Here is a 14390-nt window from a genome sequence, read left to right as displayed (position 1 = left end):
ATATATTCTATTTTTCACGTCACTATGTTACTGTTGCTAAGGAGAAGACAGCCCTTAGCAACCAAATTTGCTATTTTGGCTCATAACAAAGTTTCAACTTTAGAGCACTATAACTTTTTAGTAAAATGAGCAATAAACTTGGAATTCGCATATGATATCAACAATGTGTCCGCACAGTTTTTCAGCAGGTTTCAAGTAAGTTAGCATCATAGTCGATTAAATATGGAGAAATATGTATTGATGTGCAATTCATATTTTTGAAAAAAATGGTTAAAAATCACATTTTTGGCTCAAAATTGTTTAGCAATTCATCCCCAAACCTATTGAATGAGGTATCATCTTGTAGGTAATTTAATTGTCTTTCATATGACACCTTACACATGGTAAAATGAGGTACTGTTAAAAAGTAATCCCCAGAGTTGTACAACAGTAGTTATAGATTTTTTTTTTTCCAGTAGCATATTGCAAAGGTAGTCCACATAGAAATTGTGCAGGGAGGTCCCCCGCACACGTTGAGACTGAACTACCTTTTACAACACGCCATGTCTCAAAACCCCCCAAAATGGGGTTTTGCCCCCTAGGTAGTAACAACGATTAGGCCTAAAATAAAAACTTGTTGTATTGCCCTTTGGGTGCCAAAACATGGGTCGGTCGGTCGGAAAAGTTTGTTTTTTTCAAGTTTTTTTTTTGTCGCCCTCTTTGGACCGATATTTTTCAGATTTGAATGTTTTTTTTGTTTCTTCTTTTTTTTTCCGCCCTCTTTTGGCGGATATTTCTCAGTTTTTAATGCTTTAATACATGTGTTTCAACGTCATCATTCCAATGATATCTTTTTCACCTCATAATCACCCATGGTTCGCACGAGTGAGAATTTTGGAATAATTTGATTTTATGCATTTATATCCCATTTAAACAAACAAAATAAATATTTTTTATTCATTAATTAAAATAATTTTTTGGGGGGTTGGTCGCAAAGTGCAATACAACAAGTTTTTGTTTTAGGACTTATTGCCCACAACAGTGTCACCGGAGTTTGGCCCGCTGACTTTGAGTCAGCCCAGACACCCTTTGGCCATTTTCGTTATGTACTTTTTTAATCAAATTTATTACCTTGTTACAAGCTAGGGTAATAATTTTCAAAGTTCTTAGCTTTGGAAGCGCATATGGGGCGATATGAAACATTACACTATTTACAGTAGAAAAAGGGAGGACAAAAATTAAATTAACATTGAAGTAATGTGTACATGTACATTACACACTGACACTGTCACATCGATCATCAGATCAAAAATATTGGAGAAGGAAGATGGACCTTGGAAAACAGACCTGGAAACTTGACTGCAGATCTTCTGCATTTTTCCAGTACATTCCGTAATAAGGTGATAACTTTAAAGGGGTAGAAAAGGAGATCATTAGCATTGCGGGGGAAGTAGCCCTTAATCAGGGCGTGTTTCACAAAGATCCTAAGTTGAACTTATCTCTAAGTTGGACTTAAAAATTATGGAAAGCCATTAGCATCTTTGAAAATATTTTGTAAAAGTTATTTTGAAAGGCATTAATTGTTTATTCAAATCATTTATATTTTCTATCATCAAGGAGATTTCATGTTCTGGATGTGGAATTTATAAAAAGTCTAAAATACTTGAATTTCTGCTTTTGAATATATTTCATTTTAAGACTCCAATGGCTGTCCATAATTTTTAAGTCCAACTTAGAGTTAAGTTCTACTTAGGATCTTTGTGGAACACCCCCCAGGGCTGTCAACCCTCCCGCATTTGGAGGGAGTCTCACGCCACCAGGCTCAATCTCCTGCTGTCCCGCAATCTCCCGGTTTATGAAAAAACCTCCCGCCAAACGTGTAAAATGAAGCAGCATACGATACAGTAGCCTATGTATCGTAAGCAATTTGTTTTGCTCAACGGTGGGGGGTAGTGAGCACTTCAAAAAAAAAATTATTACTCAAAACCGCCCCCGTTAGGCCCAAAAATAATTGCATACAATCTCCCACGAAGCAGTTCCCCAAAGTTGACAGCCCTGCTTAATTAACTAAACAATTACATTTCTGGATGCACGGTATCTTCCATATTCTTCCATAGTTATACATACTTTTTCAAAAAATTCATACCTTTCTTATTAGTTATCCGATTTTGCTCAGACTTTTTTTTGATTGATTGTCTGATTTTTCTGTTTTTTATTGAAAGTAAGTTATTTTTCGAGTGGACTTGTCCTTTAAAGGAAATGGTCTAGTCATACAGGTGATAACAAGAATCAAAATGATGACTGTAACCAAATAAGACAAGGACAACTACAACACTACAACTACAGCGAGTAGGCCTATTGTTAAAAAAAAAGCAGAAACACAAAGTTGCAAACCATCCAGAGACTTCTTATAAATTGTGTTACTGACTAATTAATTATATCCTTACAAATCTTCATTCTCAGTTTTCTTATACTGTATAACTGATTTTGTTATAAAACTAAAGATATGGCGTATATATTCAATACTGAATGAATGCCATTAAACTATTACCAACAACAACAACAACCTATAGTTATACTCGGGGGCGGCGCCAGGTTATTTTGTTAGGGAGGGCAGATGGGCGCACCATGCAGGGAGTGTCTGATAGCCAGTGAGGGGGATATTCCCCCTCAGAAGTTGAAGATTTTGTTTAAATTGATGGATACATAGCTTGATGTGGTGCATACTTTATGCGAAATTAAAAGAACACAGTCTTTAGTTCAACTCAACATGCATGAGCAAAAACGAAGGGGGGTGTCTTGGGAGGATGTGCCACCTCAGAAGTTGAAGATTTTTTTTTTAAATTGATGCATAAATGGATCGATTTGGTGCATACTTTTTGCCAAATTAAAAAGGAAACAGTTTTTAAGTTCAACTAACAAGAACAAGAACAGTCAGGGGGGGGGGGGGGGGGGGGGGGGGGGGGGGGGGGGGGGGGGGGGGGGGGGGGGGGTGGGGGGGGGGGGGGGGGGGGGGGGGGGGGGTGGGGGGGGGGGGGGGGGGGGGGGGGGGGGGGGGGGGGGGGGGGGGGTTTTCACCATATTTTTCAGAAGGGTTGTTATGGATGAATTTGTTGTTTCAATTGAACAATCAGCCATAAGGTTTAGGAGATATATGGGATTAATTTGATTTTATTTTTTTCGGTGAAAAGTTTTTTATCGTAAACCAATGTTTGAACTTCCGTTAATAAGGCCATGTAAAATTGATTACATGTTGATCGTCCGGATTTTTTGAAAAAGAGGAGGAGGGTGTACCATGTTATTTGATATTTGATATTTTTCCCAAGATGGCTGCCGCGTGTAAAATCCAGCGCTAGAGCGCGGCCGCACTATCGTGAGGTATCTGCGATGCGATGATCAGTCGACTCGATCGACTCATCTCTAGCTAGCTCCTCGACTCAAGCATATACATGCGATATATTCATGCGCAGCGCATGCATCATCGCATCATTTTTTAGCGCAGCTTCACTTCAGCATATCGCCGATCATATACAATGTAGCATATCAACCACTCTACATTTCAATACAATTTTTTCTAGAGTCTTAGTATGTTTGTACAAGAATATTTGAACAGCGTATTTGAAGAAAAGGTGGAAAAGATGCATATGATAAGTATTCTGTGTTGTTTTCTCCCCACCCTTTTTTATTACTCAGTTAAACCATGTGTATAATCATATGGTTATTGTTTATAGTTATTTGTTTTAGTACTTTAGCGCCTTTGACGAACATTTCTTGTATTATATAACCAGGCTGTTCTTAATGGTTGTTTATGTTATTGTTTTTGAGGGACCTGACCTCTACAAGCTAAGCTTTAATTAGGTCTCCTCGTTTTTTCTTCTTTTGTTTTCTCATGTAAATGCATTGTATGAACTTGATTCTTATAAGTGTTCCTCTTATATACTTTGCATGTTATACATTTGTTCAATTGTATTACATTTATTAGGGAGGCCAATGCCCGGGCGTAAGGCTTCTACGCCTACGATTTGTGCGCTCGTCGTCCAAGTCAGAAAATTACCAGAAGAAAAAAAAAGGGGAAAAAAAAGAAAACAAATATCTAGGGAATAAAATGTATAACAAATACACAATTACACACTCCACAACATACCTATAATCACGGATCTGTAATGGTCTTTCACCATTTGTTGACGATCTTGCAGATTTTGATGTATTTTGATCCAATAATTGCGCTAGCAGACGAAAATAACGGACGCACAAGAGAAACTAGATGGGTCCTAGAGGACGATGAGGTTAGCTCACTAAAATCCTTCTCAATGACTGAAGGTAGCGCCTAAAAATATGGAATCAATTTAATATCAAAGAACTTTTGATAGAGATTAACATATCAGTTGTGCACAAATGTCACTTTTAACAACTAGAAAATATAACGAAAAAGGATTATATCTTTTTAATTGCAGATTTTTACAAACTGCACAATCAAAGGTAGATAGAGTACGATGTTTTTGTCAATCTTGCGTTGGTTTGAGCCCCATAGCTAGAGCCATCTCAAATTGGGGAGCAAAACTGTGAACAAAGACGTCATTGTTCCAGCCCAAATAGAAGTCTTGCGACATCATAATATGAATATGTATGAGGTCCGGTCTCATCGCGCGCAAAACAAATTTGACGTAGTCTCACACATAGTACCTTTTTCTCAGCACTAGACACCAGTGTGTCGTGCAGTAATGTATGAGAAGTGTAAAAAAAGACATTTCAGTAAAAAAAAAAGTCTACGTGAGCAGTCTATACTCCAATTGAGAAGTGTAATGAATGCCATGATTTGAACGTGTGTGTTTTAGTGTATGATATCATCATGGTTAGTGAGAGAGAGAGAGAGAGAGGGAGAGAAATATCTCCGTCAGTACACGTCTATCAATGCGTGCAGTCCTATTGACTATGTTTGATTCCGTATTGTGTTCGCTGCAACTGTTGGATTTATCGATCGTATTGTGTTCGCTGCAACTGTTGGATTTTGCAGTGTCAGATTGATCTTTACTCATGAGGAAATAATTGGAATACATATCAAAACTAAGGTAGGCCTATTTATTTATTTCAATCATTTTCTTAATTTACAAGGAGTGGTTTTCGAGCTTTCTCTCATTATGGCATGGCTAGCATGGCTCGATTGCGGCTTGCATGCAATTACCGTACCTGGACGGCCTGTAGTACTTTGTCGGTGTGTGCGACTAATTCAAGGCTAGCCGGTGATGATGAATGTACTTTCGCGCGAAGTTTTGAACTTGTTGACCATGATGACACGCCCATTCCCTCGGGCCTGTCTAATTCTCGACGTAATTTTTGGGACCATGAAATTGATTGTTTCAAGGCTCTTGCGTACGGCCAAGCGTAGAAGGAAGGTAGTGCTTAAAACCTGGATATCTCCTATTTTATGGAACTTCTGGAGTCGGCAGATGGGTGAGTTTTTCTTAGTGAAAGTAAATGCTTTCTTTTAATCTTTGTTTTATTTTAAACAAATTCGTAATTAAAAAGTTAGATTTGGGCATTGGCCTCCCTACATTTATGTTTGAAGAAAGACAACAAAAAAAATACAAAAAAAAAAAATATCAAATATCAAAATAAGGAGGCGGGCGGAAAAAAGGAAGCGGGCGGGGACGATCAACATGAAATCAATTTTACATGGCCTAATGTGAATGTAATGACGCGTCTATTAATAAAATCTGATCGCCTAATTTGGCTTGCTTTTTCTATTTTTTTCTTTATGTTCTGATTCTCTATCTTTATTTTCCCCCTCCCCCCCCCCCCCTTCCTTACGTCATAATTTACATTTATAGTTCTCTTTCTCCTGGCCTAATTCCTCCTTCTCGTCCCCTTCTTTTCTTTTCTTTTCCTTTTCCTCTTTCTCCTTCCTTTCCTCTTCCCTTTTTTCAAATGATAGGGGGTGCGGCTGCACCCCCTGCCCCCCCCCCCCCCCTGTGCCGCCGACCATGGTTATACTCAATTACCCCCATCAAGTTTGAAACTGCATGCATTCCATCATACAACTAGTAGATCTAGGTCTACTAGTAGTAACTCCAGGAAGCTCCGACACCGGCGCCGCAGGCGTCGCGGCGTCGGTGTCGGCGGCGCCTGTGTCGGAGCGGGCGAGCTTCCTGGAGCTGGAGTTAGTCTAGACTACTAGTAACATAATGATAAACAAGGAACAAGACTATTTAAAATAGACTAACCAGTAATCTTGTTTCAGTGTGATCAGGTTTACAAAGGCAGCATGTCGTCGATTATAGAATTAAAAGTGGTGTGGCGTGACCTTTGGGCGTGACAGTACGTGCACGTTTCTGGTAGGAAAATGGCGACTGCACGATGGCTGGGTCACGTGATGCGCGAATAAGAGGGGAATCCCCTGGCTGATCCCGGATCCCGGCTGGCGTCTTTTTTTAAACGTAACCCAGCCATCCTACCGCTGCATCTAATATTTGAATATTTTTGTGTTGGTACGGTGTGGTGGAGGTCAAAATTTAATCGGCCAGATTTTGGACTAACCAGTATGTCGCAACAGTGGCGGATCCAGGGGCCCGAAGACCCGCTCCCCCCCCCCCCCCCCCCCCCCCCCTGGCGCTCAAATTAGTGCTCGCTACACACACGACATTCGAGCTATGCATACGTCTAGGCTATGACTATGGATTGTGATGACAAAATGACCTTGCACCAGATTACTTCTGCATTTAGCTGTTAATAATTGTTCTGATGTAAACTTTCTTTTTTCACAACTGCCTGGCTATTTCAAAAGGATATTCTCTGACTCTGCGCGCGACTGGTGAACGAATTTGATTGATTGATTGATTTTTATTCGACAAGCTTCCAACATACAACAATATACAATAATAACAGATCAAAAAAAGTCAGCTTGAACAGGATAACCCACGAAAGCTCGAGAGCTTATTTCCAGTGGGGTCCCTTACAGACATGTATAAAATTAATAAGTTAAAATAGTAATATTTACAGACAGATAAGAAAATTAAAAGAACTACTTATTAAAGATAATAATAACAACATTTAAACTGATGATAGAAATGATATTAAGTACAAGAAGAAAAAGAAGAAGGAGAAGAAGAAAAAGAGGAGAAGGAAGAAGAGGAAAATAATGATGAATTTGTAGAAATTCTATAACGTACGAAAACATAAGTATATACAACATGAAAAAGTATGAACCGACAGAAGAATAAAAATTTCAATCATATAACATGTCATTCACTTCTCTTCTCTGACTGTCAAGTATTAGGTATTCCTTTAATTTCCTCTTAAAATGATCATAGTTTCCTATTTCTTTTACACCATTGGGAAGGGAATTCCAATGTTTTTATGGCATTGTAATAAAACGAATTTCCAATACTACCTACTCTTTCAGGTAAGTTAAAGTTGAATCGTCTATTTCTTGTATTATAATCATGTACGTCAGTAACAAGATCGAAGTTGGATCGAATATAATGATTCGACCTAGTATGGTATATTTTATGCACATGATGCAATACGAGTTGTTTTGATCTTTGGTCGACTTCAAGAAAACCAGCTTTAGAAAGTTCGCTGTAGCCAACATGAGTTCTTGGACCAGAACAGTTGATAAATCTCACCATTTTGTTCTGTATAATCTTCAACTTCTTTTGATCTGACTTGTTTATGTTACTATACCATGCAGGTTAGCATAGTACTACATAAATTGACATCAGTATTAAGAAAGTTTTCAGGGTCTCCAATAATAATAATAATAATAATAATTGTTGTTATGTCAGTGGTGGATCAGAGGGGTTGGGGCAATCAGCCACGGCCAACCCCTTTTGGTGGCCTAAAAAAGGGAAAGAGAGCGAGAGAGAGAGAGAGAGAGAGAGAGAGAGGAAACAAAATCATGAAACCTATAATTACACATACAGATTACAGATTTCTGATGAGTTTGCTTGACATGGGCCTACGAAAACAGAGAAAATAGAACAGTTTGAAAGCGCTATATAAGAACGAGCTATTATTATTATTTTTATTATAAAGGTTCTGTGAATTTCAAGGAGAAATAACAATTTCTATCACTCGTGACGGCCAGTTTAAAGGTTCTAAAATCAATAATTTAACAACTGAAAATCTTTGGGGCTCCCTAGCAAAAGCTTTGCCCCAGCAGGGGCTCTAAGGCGGGCACCTGGACTCCAAAATAATATGTTGTTCTCAAAAATTGTTGTTAAGAGAGAGGGTGTGTTTCTATTGGTCAAGACGGCTATCTTGAAGATTCTGAATAGCTCAAATTTGAGAGCGACTGGAGGGGGGGGGGAGGCTCCGCCCCTGGACCCCCAGCCTTGCCTTTGCAATCCGAAGGAGCCCTTATACAGGCCCATGGGACCCAATCCATATACGTGGTTCCCCAGAAGACCCTGTGTTCTATAAAATTGTCTTTAAGAGAGCATAAAAATATTAAGCCCCAATGCATTACTTAGCTACTTGCGCCCTCTATATAGCAAACAATGCCTAAGTGGTGACCGTTGGTCCCCCATGGTACCCTATTTATTATGTTACTTGAATGCTGATTTGATGAGATAACCACCTGTCAGTGACCATGCAGGGGGTCTTAGCCCTCCTGGTAAAACAAGTGCAAACATGCAGGCCTTAAAGAAAATGTGGGGAAATAGTGTTTTACGCAGTGGTTCTAATAGAACCATAATAGTGGTTCTGTAGGGTTCAGAGATCAAGCCCCCCCCCCCCTCCTAAGAAATAAACAACATAAATAATAAAATTAAAAAAATTAAAAAAATAGCGAGGCACGTGTAGAAAATGACTGCAAGAACCTCCCAAAGCCCCACCCCCAACAACAACAACAACAGAAAACTAAAAAAAAAAAATCTTTCTAGTGGCAAGAGGCCTCAACCTCCCATCGTGAAAATATTGCCGTATATGCCTATTGTTGCAGTGCTCTTCTTCTTCCTTTTCTGCTGTTAATCTTCAAAGGGCTATGCAGCCCATTTTGAAGATTTGTGGGAAGCTTGGTTACCAGTTATTGAAATTTTCTATAAATAAAATGCATTTTATAAATATGTCTATTTAGGGTTAAATATGAAAGAAAAAATATAGCGATCATTTATTATTTACGCCAATGACTGATTCTCTTTCTCACTCTTTCTTGTTCTCTATTTCTCCTTTTATTCTCTCTCTCTCCCTCTTGTTCTCTCCCTCCCGCTTTTCTGTCTGGTTTCTTTTTTCCTTCTTTCTTCTTTCTTTCTTATTCATCTTCTTCCTAGTCTTCTCCTTATGTTTATTCTTCTTCCTTTCTTTCTTCTTGTTCTTCTTTCTAGTGTTCTTCTTTATCAACCTTGTTCTTGTTCTTCTTCTTTTGCTTCTTCTCTATAGCCTTCTTCGTATTGTCCTTCTTTTTCTTCTTTGCTTGCGCTACTAATTTTTCTATCGGCGCCGAATTTGGCCTAAACAACATAATATACTCTCATGAGTTCATAGAGAGAGAAAGAAAAAGAATCGTCGTTCTAATATACAATATTTTCACATCTATTTATGTTTATTTACATTCATCATTATAATTATCATCACTTGATAGTTGACAAACTACAATTCGATCTCATTGTAAATGCACTACTTTGATCGTTTTGAGTTGAAAATATACCAATACCTCAATTATGACAACTCGAACATGTTTACAAAGTGAATGAAAACATCTTTGGTAAATGAATTGGTCTGTTCAGAGCCAAAAGGGCGTTAACTCTGTGTTAAAGTGTATGAGTTAACGCCCTTTACCTCCAAACAGATGCATCATGATTGCAGTACACTCCTTCCATAAAACACTTTAAACTTATAAAGCATTCTTCATGAAACTGAATAAATTCGAACCAGTCAACTGACAAGGTATAATTTGTTCACCGGACAAAACATTTTCCAGTGATGTTCCTTATTTTGACCAAATTTACCATTTGATTGGTCATTTTAACCAAGAATCTACCAAAAACATTCGACCAATCCTCTGTAGAGTGTATTGTTATGAGCCCCTCTCCCATTTCTTGTTCCATCGTTTTGTTTGAACTTAAGCAATGATAAAAGGTTAAACAAAATATTATAGGAACTTCAGAGTGAAGAGCTGATGGCTGGCCGTTTGTGGGCGGAATGCTATCTCTCTCGGCCGTGCCAGTAACGTGTCGTAATAATCAGTGGCGGATCCAGGGGGGGGGGGGGGGGGGGGCCCGGGGGGCCCGGGCTCCCCCCCCCCCCCCCTTGAGAAAAAATCATGTAAAATCACGTGATATTACCTTTTTTGGAGGTTGGGCCCCCCCCCCTGGCGCTCAAGGGGGGGGGGTGCAAATTGAAATTTTTTTGAGGATCAAAAAAAAAAAATGTGCTCACTACCCCCCCCCCCCCCCCCCCCCCCCACTGAGCGAATTTTTGGCCGGCGCGTTTTTCAAATTTTCGGGAGCAAAAAAAAAAAAAAATTGTGCTCTGTACCCCCCCCCCCCCCCCCCCCCCCCCCCCCCCCCCCCCCCCCCCCACTGAGCGACTTTTCGGCCAGCGCGATTTTCAAATTTTCGGGAACAAAACAAAAAAAAAGTTGGGCCCCCTCCCCTAAGAAATCCTGGATCCGCGCCTGGTAATAATCAATAGAAAATAATAATCAATAGTGTGTCGTTCTTGTTAGAGAGGTAAATTGGGAGGAATGAATGGAATACCCTCGAATTTGAACTCATTTAATATCATGAGATTTTTGTTTTGTCCACATGTTAGAGGAAATCCTAGCGAAATATGATATTTTTAGGTTAATAATCATACAGAACGTTGATGTGACTTCAGTTTCACTATACATTAAATATAGATTAATAGCATTTTTTTCAATAACTATAGTACCAGCTACGCGTTACTTATTTTTCTACATCTATTTTTTTAAAGATATCAAGTTGTATATTTAGGTAAATGATATCAATGATCAAAATAAAAAAAGACATTACAGACATAAATCGATTTGATGATAGGTTAATATTAAATACAGCAACGAGTTACTAATTAACAATAAAAGATTTCAGTTCAGATTTTACTTATAGTGTCTACAGAAAAGTCATTGGAAATATGAATTGTATTAGGATCCTCAAATGGGATGAATGATGTCATAGATTATCAGGGAATAATGTGAAGCACATTGTCATGATTCATCGGAGTGAAATCTCATCCCAGTGAAATCTCATCCCAGAAATATCGTATTGCAAAATTCTCGCTTCACCATTGTTCATTGCCTATATCGATATGATACCACTGTTGGCAACAAAAAGAAATAAGAAGCGGCTCTAGACGACTTTTGTTCTGGAGGGGGTGGGGGGGGGGGGGTCTTCAACCAACCCACTCTCTCAACCCCCTTCCCCCCCCCCCCCCCCCATAAAAAATATACAGTTAACAACTAAATTATTCATACCCTTACCAAGTTTTGTAATATTCTGAATATGAAAACAATGATTTGTTCCGATTTGGAATGTGACGTTATTAAAGCTTACGTCCAAATGTATTCAACAAAGGCCATGATTAAACTAATCCATCCATCCTTTATTCTTGAGTTTGAAAAACACAACAAAAACATCAAATTTACAAGAGATATGAATTATTTAGTTGTTAAATGATTATATTCCAGAACCGCTTCTGATTAAAGTCTACGGCGATACAAGAAAACAAGAGGAGATGAATTAATGAAACGTAATAATAATTCAATCAAAATAATCAAGAACATTGTAACGCCTCTTGGTATTTATACAATACAAAATTACATAAATCTTGACGACCAAGTTTCTTCATGCTGTTGGACAGTTCCATTGCGGCTTCGTGAGGAGGTATGAGTTTTAATGACCTGTATCGCCAGTCCCTTAGCGCACCAAAATGGCGGTCGTGCTCGGGATGGGTAGGGTAGAGCTTGTCGATGCGGGCGAGCTCGATGTCGGGGAGATTGAGGGCGTAGGCGAGCTCGTACCACGGGCTCGTTAGGTTCGTGGCGATTGTCCAGAGGACTTGGTCACTGAGCGGACCTGCATAAGAAGAGAAAGGGATTTTAAAAAAATTAAAAGGTGACCAAATCGCTTTACAATGACGAATTAGAATTACAAAAATGTATGGATTTTTAAAAACCCTTTCCCAAATGAAGGGGTGTTGAGTTCTTGATAGAAATAAACACTCTCCCATATATACCGTAAGTTCACACCCACCCCCACCCCCTCTTTCTCTGATCGTTTCCATTTCTTTTTCTCTTTGTTACCCCCCCCCCCCCCCTCTCTCTCTCTCTCTCCCTGTCTCTCTCTCTCTCTCTCTCTGTCTCTCTGTCTCTCTCTCCTCTCCTTCCTTCTATCTCTTTCTCTCAATAGCATATTACCTTCTGGTGCTTTGATGGGCGTCCCCGTTTCTCTCCCCCCCCCCCCCACCCTTCTCTCTCTCTCTCTCTCTCTCTACATCCATTCATCCATCCATCTATCTATCTATGTATTATCTCTTTCAGGTTCTCTTCTCTTAAATGCGTACCTTCTGGTGCTTTGATGGGCACATTTGAGTTCAAATGGTAGTATGAAGTGGCTTCCCCGTTTCTCTTTCTCTTTATTACCCCCCCCCCCCTCTCTCTCTCTCTCTCTCTGTCTCCTCTCTTTCCTTCTTTCTCTCTCTCTCTTTCAATAGCATTATTATCTTCTGGTGATTTGATGGGCGTCCCGTTTCTCTTTCCTCTCTCTCTGTCCCTCTCTCTCTCTCTCTCCCTCTCTCTCTCTCGTTCCTCTCCTTCCGTCTATCTCTTTCTCTCATTAGCATAATTAAATACGTAGGCCCACCTTCTGGTGCTTTGATGGGCACATTTGAGTTTAGATGGTAATATGAAGTAGGGTCCCCGTTTCTCGGCATCTTATTTTCCTTTGCACACGAACGTTGAGTTGTAAAATGCTTCTAAAACACTGCTAGTGCTTCTCTTCTTGTTCTTCTAAAACTGGAGGGGAAACAAAAGAAAATACTGTAAAGATGGCGGAGTTTGATATATAATAGACACTATGCAATATACATATTACATATAAACACTTTAGCTCGTCGGTGATCTCAAGACTGTACTACATGTATATGCACTACGATACGCCTCGGGTCACAGTACAATATATAGATCATCTTAATTAGGTATTAATTTTAATCGTACCCCTCAAAGCATTCAATACTTTTATACTATATAATACCAAAGAGATATTCCTTGATAATACTTAATGATTAATGATAAAATGTACAATAAAGTTCACATACGTTATCATTAGGGCCTATATCATGCTATAGTCAATATGAAATTATGTATATGACTTCTGTCTAAATATTATCAAAGAGGATTCGTAAATTCATTCTCGAATAATCCGTTCTTGTAGGCAATCTACACTGTACATAGTGAAAGTCACAAAATGATGCCTGGTTGGCAAAATAATGTAGTATATCGAAAAACTAAAAAGAAACAAGAATCATATACACGTCTACGCTTACACTGTACTGCTCTAGATCTATTACATGTATACATAGCCTTAGATATAAAATGTGATATTAATAGCAATGCCATTATATTATCACCTAGCCCTTAGGGCTAACTGCACTGAAGAACATCTGTAAAATATCTTCAACGGTTTATTATGCTTCCATAACCCATATATTATACGAGTTTACATTGCATGCAACTGAGAAATATTGAAAAATCCGTCCACTTACCAGTTGTAATTCCTTGTTGAAATCCAACAAAACCACCCTTCAAAGTTGACCAAGGTATATATTCCAATCGTTATATTTACTCTGCCATCTTTTAGTTAGACATTATAATAAAGCCCAGTAATCCACCATAAATAATCACGGAATAAAGTTATATTTGCAGATTGTATGCTCTAAAATCACACGCAGCACTCTCTTCGCGACAGATAACTGTTATTCACACAGCTGATAAACACTGACTACCTTAGCTTAGCATGCTGTATTGACACACATTCATTCATAACTTGACCCGGGGTCATCGGGTGGAGAGGGGTGCAGTGGTGCCCCTCCTTTACAAAACTCAAGTTTACCCCTCAACCCGAACGAATCCCCTTGAGATGCTTCTAACTTTACAAAGTACAAGACTACATTGTCATAGTTACGGCGGCATAGATTCGAAAACACTTGGTTTATTTCAGGTTTACTCTGGATTGGGGGTACCAATGCACCCCTCTTTTCAGCGAGTGCCTGGGTACGCCCTCATTATTGGTGATCCATTCGGTGGGCGGGAACAAAAGTCAAGACGACTTGGTTGCCTATTCATAATATTTACTGGGCAATAAGGTCTATTGTTATGCTAAGCGGTTATCGAACATCGATGAAAGTCCCACTGATAACAGTTCCAGGTTGCTAGGCAACGAAGTAAACAGAACTTAGAT

General features: G+C 39.1%; 1 protein-coding gene across 2 annotated transcripts; it reads right to left on the bottom strand.

Moving 5' to 3' along the window:
• Positions 1-11518: 11518 nt before the first annotated feature.
• LOC763730 lies at positions 11519-14135 on the bottom strand. 2 transcript variants are annotated; one of them, XM_030978363.1, is made up of 3 exons: positions 13696-14135; positions 12795-12940; positions 11519-12008 (listed from the first exon to the last, which is right to left on the bottom strand). In XM_030978363.1, the coding sequence occupies exons 2-3, from the start codon at positions 12862-12864 to the stop codon at positions 11707-11709; spliced, it is 372 nt and encodes a 123-aa protein (XP_030834223.1). In that variant the 5' UTR covers positions 12865-12940; positions 13696-14135; the 3' UTR covers positions 11519-11706. The 2 variants fall into 2 exon arrangements, with proteins under 2 accessions (XP_030834223.1, XP_001199793.3); XM_001199793.4 differs by having other exon boundaries at positions 12795-12946; positions 13696-14133.
• Positions 14136-14390: the final 255 nt, after the last annotated feature.

The sequence above is a fragment of the Strongylocentrotus purpuratus genome, unplaced genomic scaffold (assembly GCF_000002235.5).
Source record: "Strongylocentrotus purpuratus isolate Spur 01 unplaced genomic scaffold, Spur_5.0 spur5_scaffold_1, whole genome shotgun sequence".
NCBI lineage: Eukaryota > Metazoa > Echinodermata > Echinoidea > Camarodonta > Strongylocentrotidae > Strongylocentrotus > Strongylocentrotus purpuratus.
Note: the sequence above shows the minus strand (reverse complement) of the source record. Positions and strands in the feature narration are given on the sequence as shown.

Excerpts from the sequence above, each read along its gene's own strand:
- LOC763730 (XM_030978363.1), bottom strand. The coding sequence starts at position 12,864 with ATGCCGAGAAACGGGGACCCTACTTCATATTACCATCTAAACTCAAAT. Across the intron at positions 12,009-12,794 it reads GCCCATCAAAGCACCAGAAG|GTCCGCTCAGTGACCAAGTC; the intron begins GTGGGCCTACGT and ends CTTCTTATGCAG.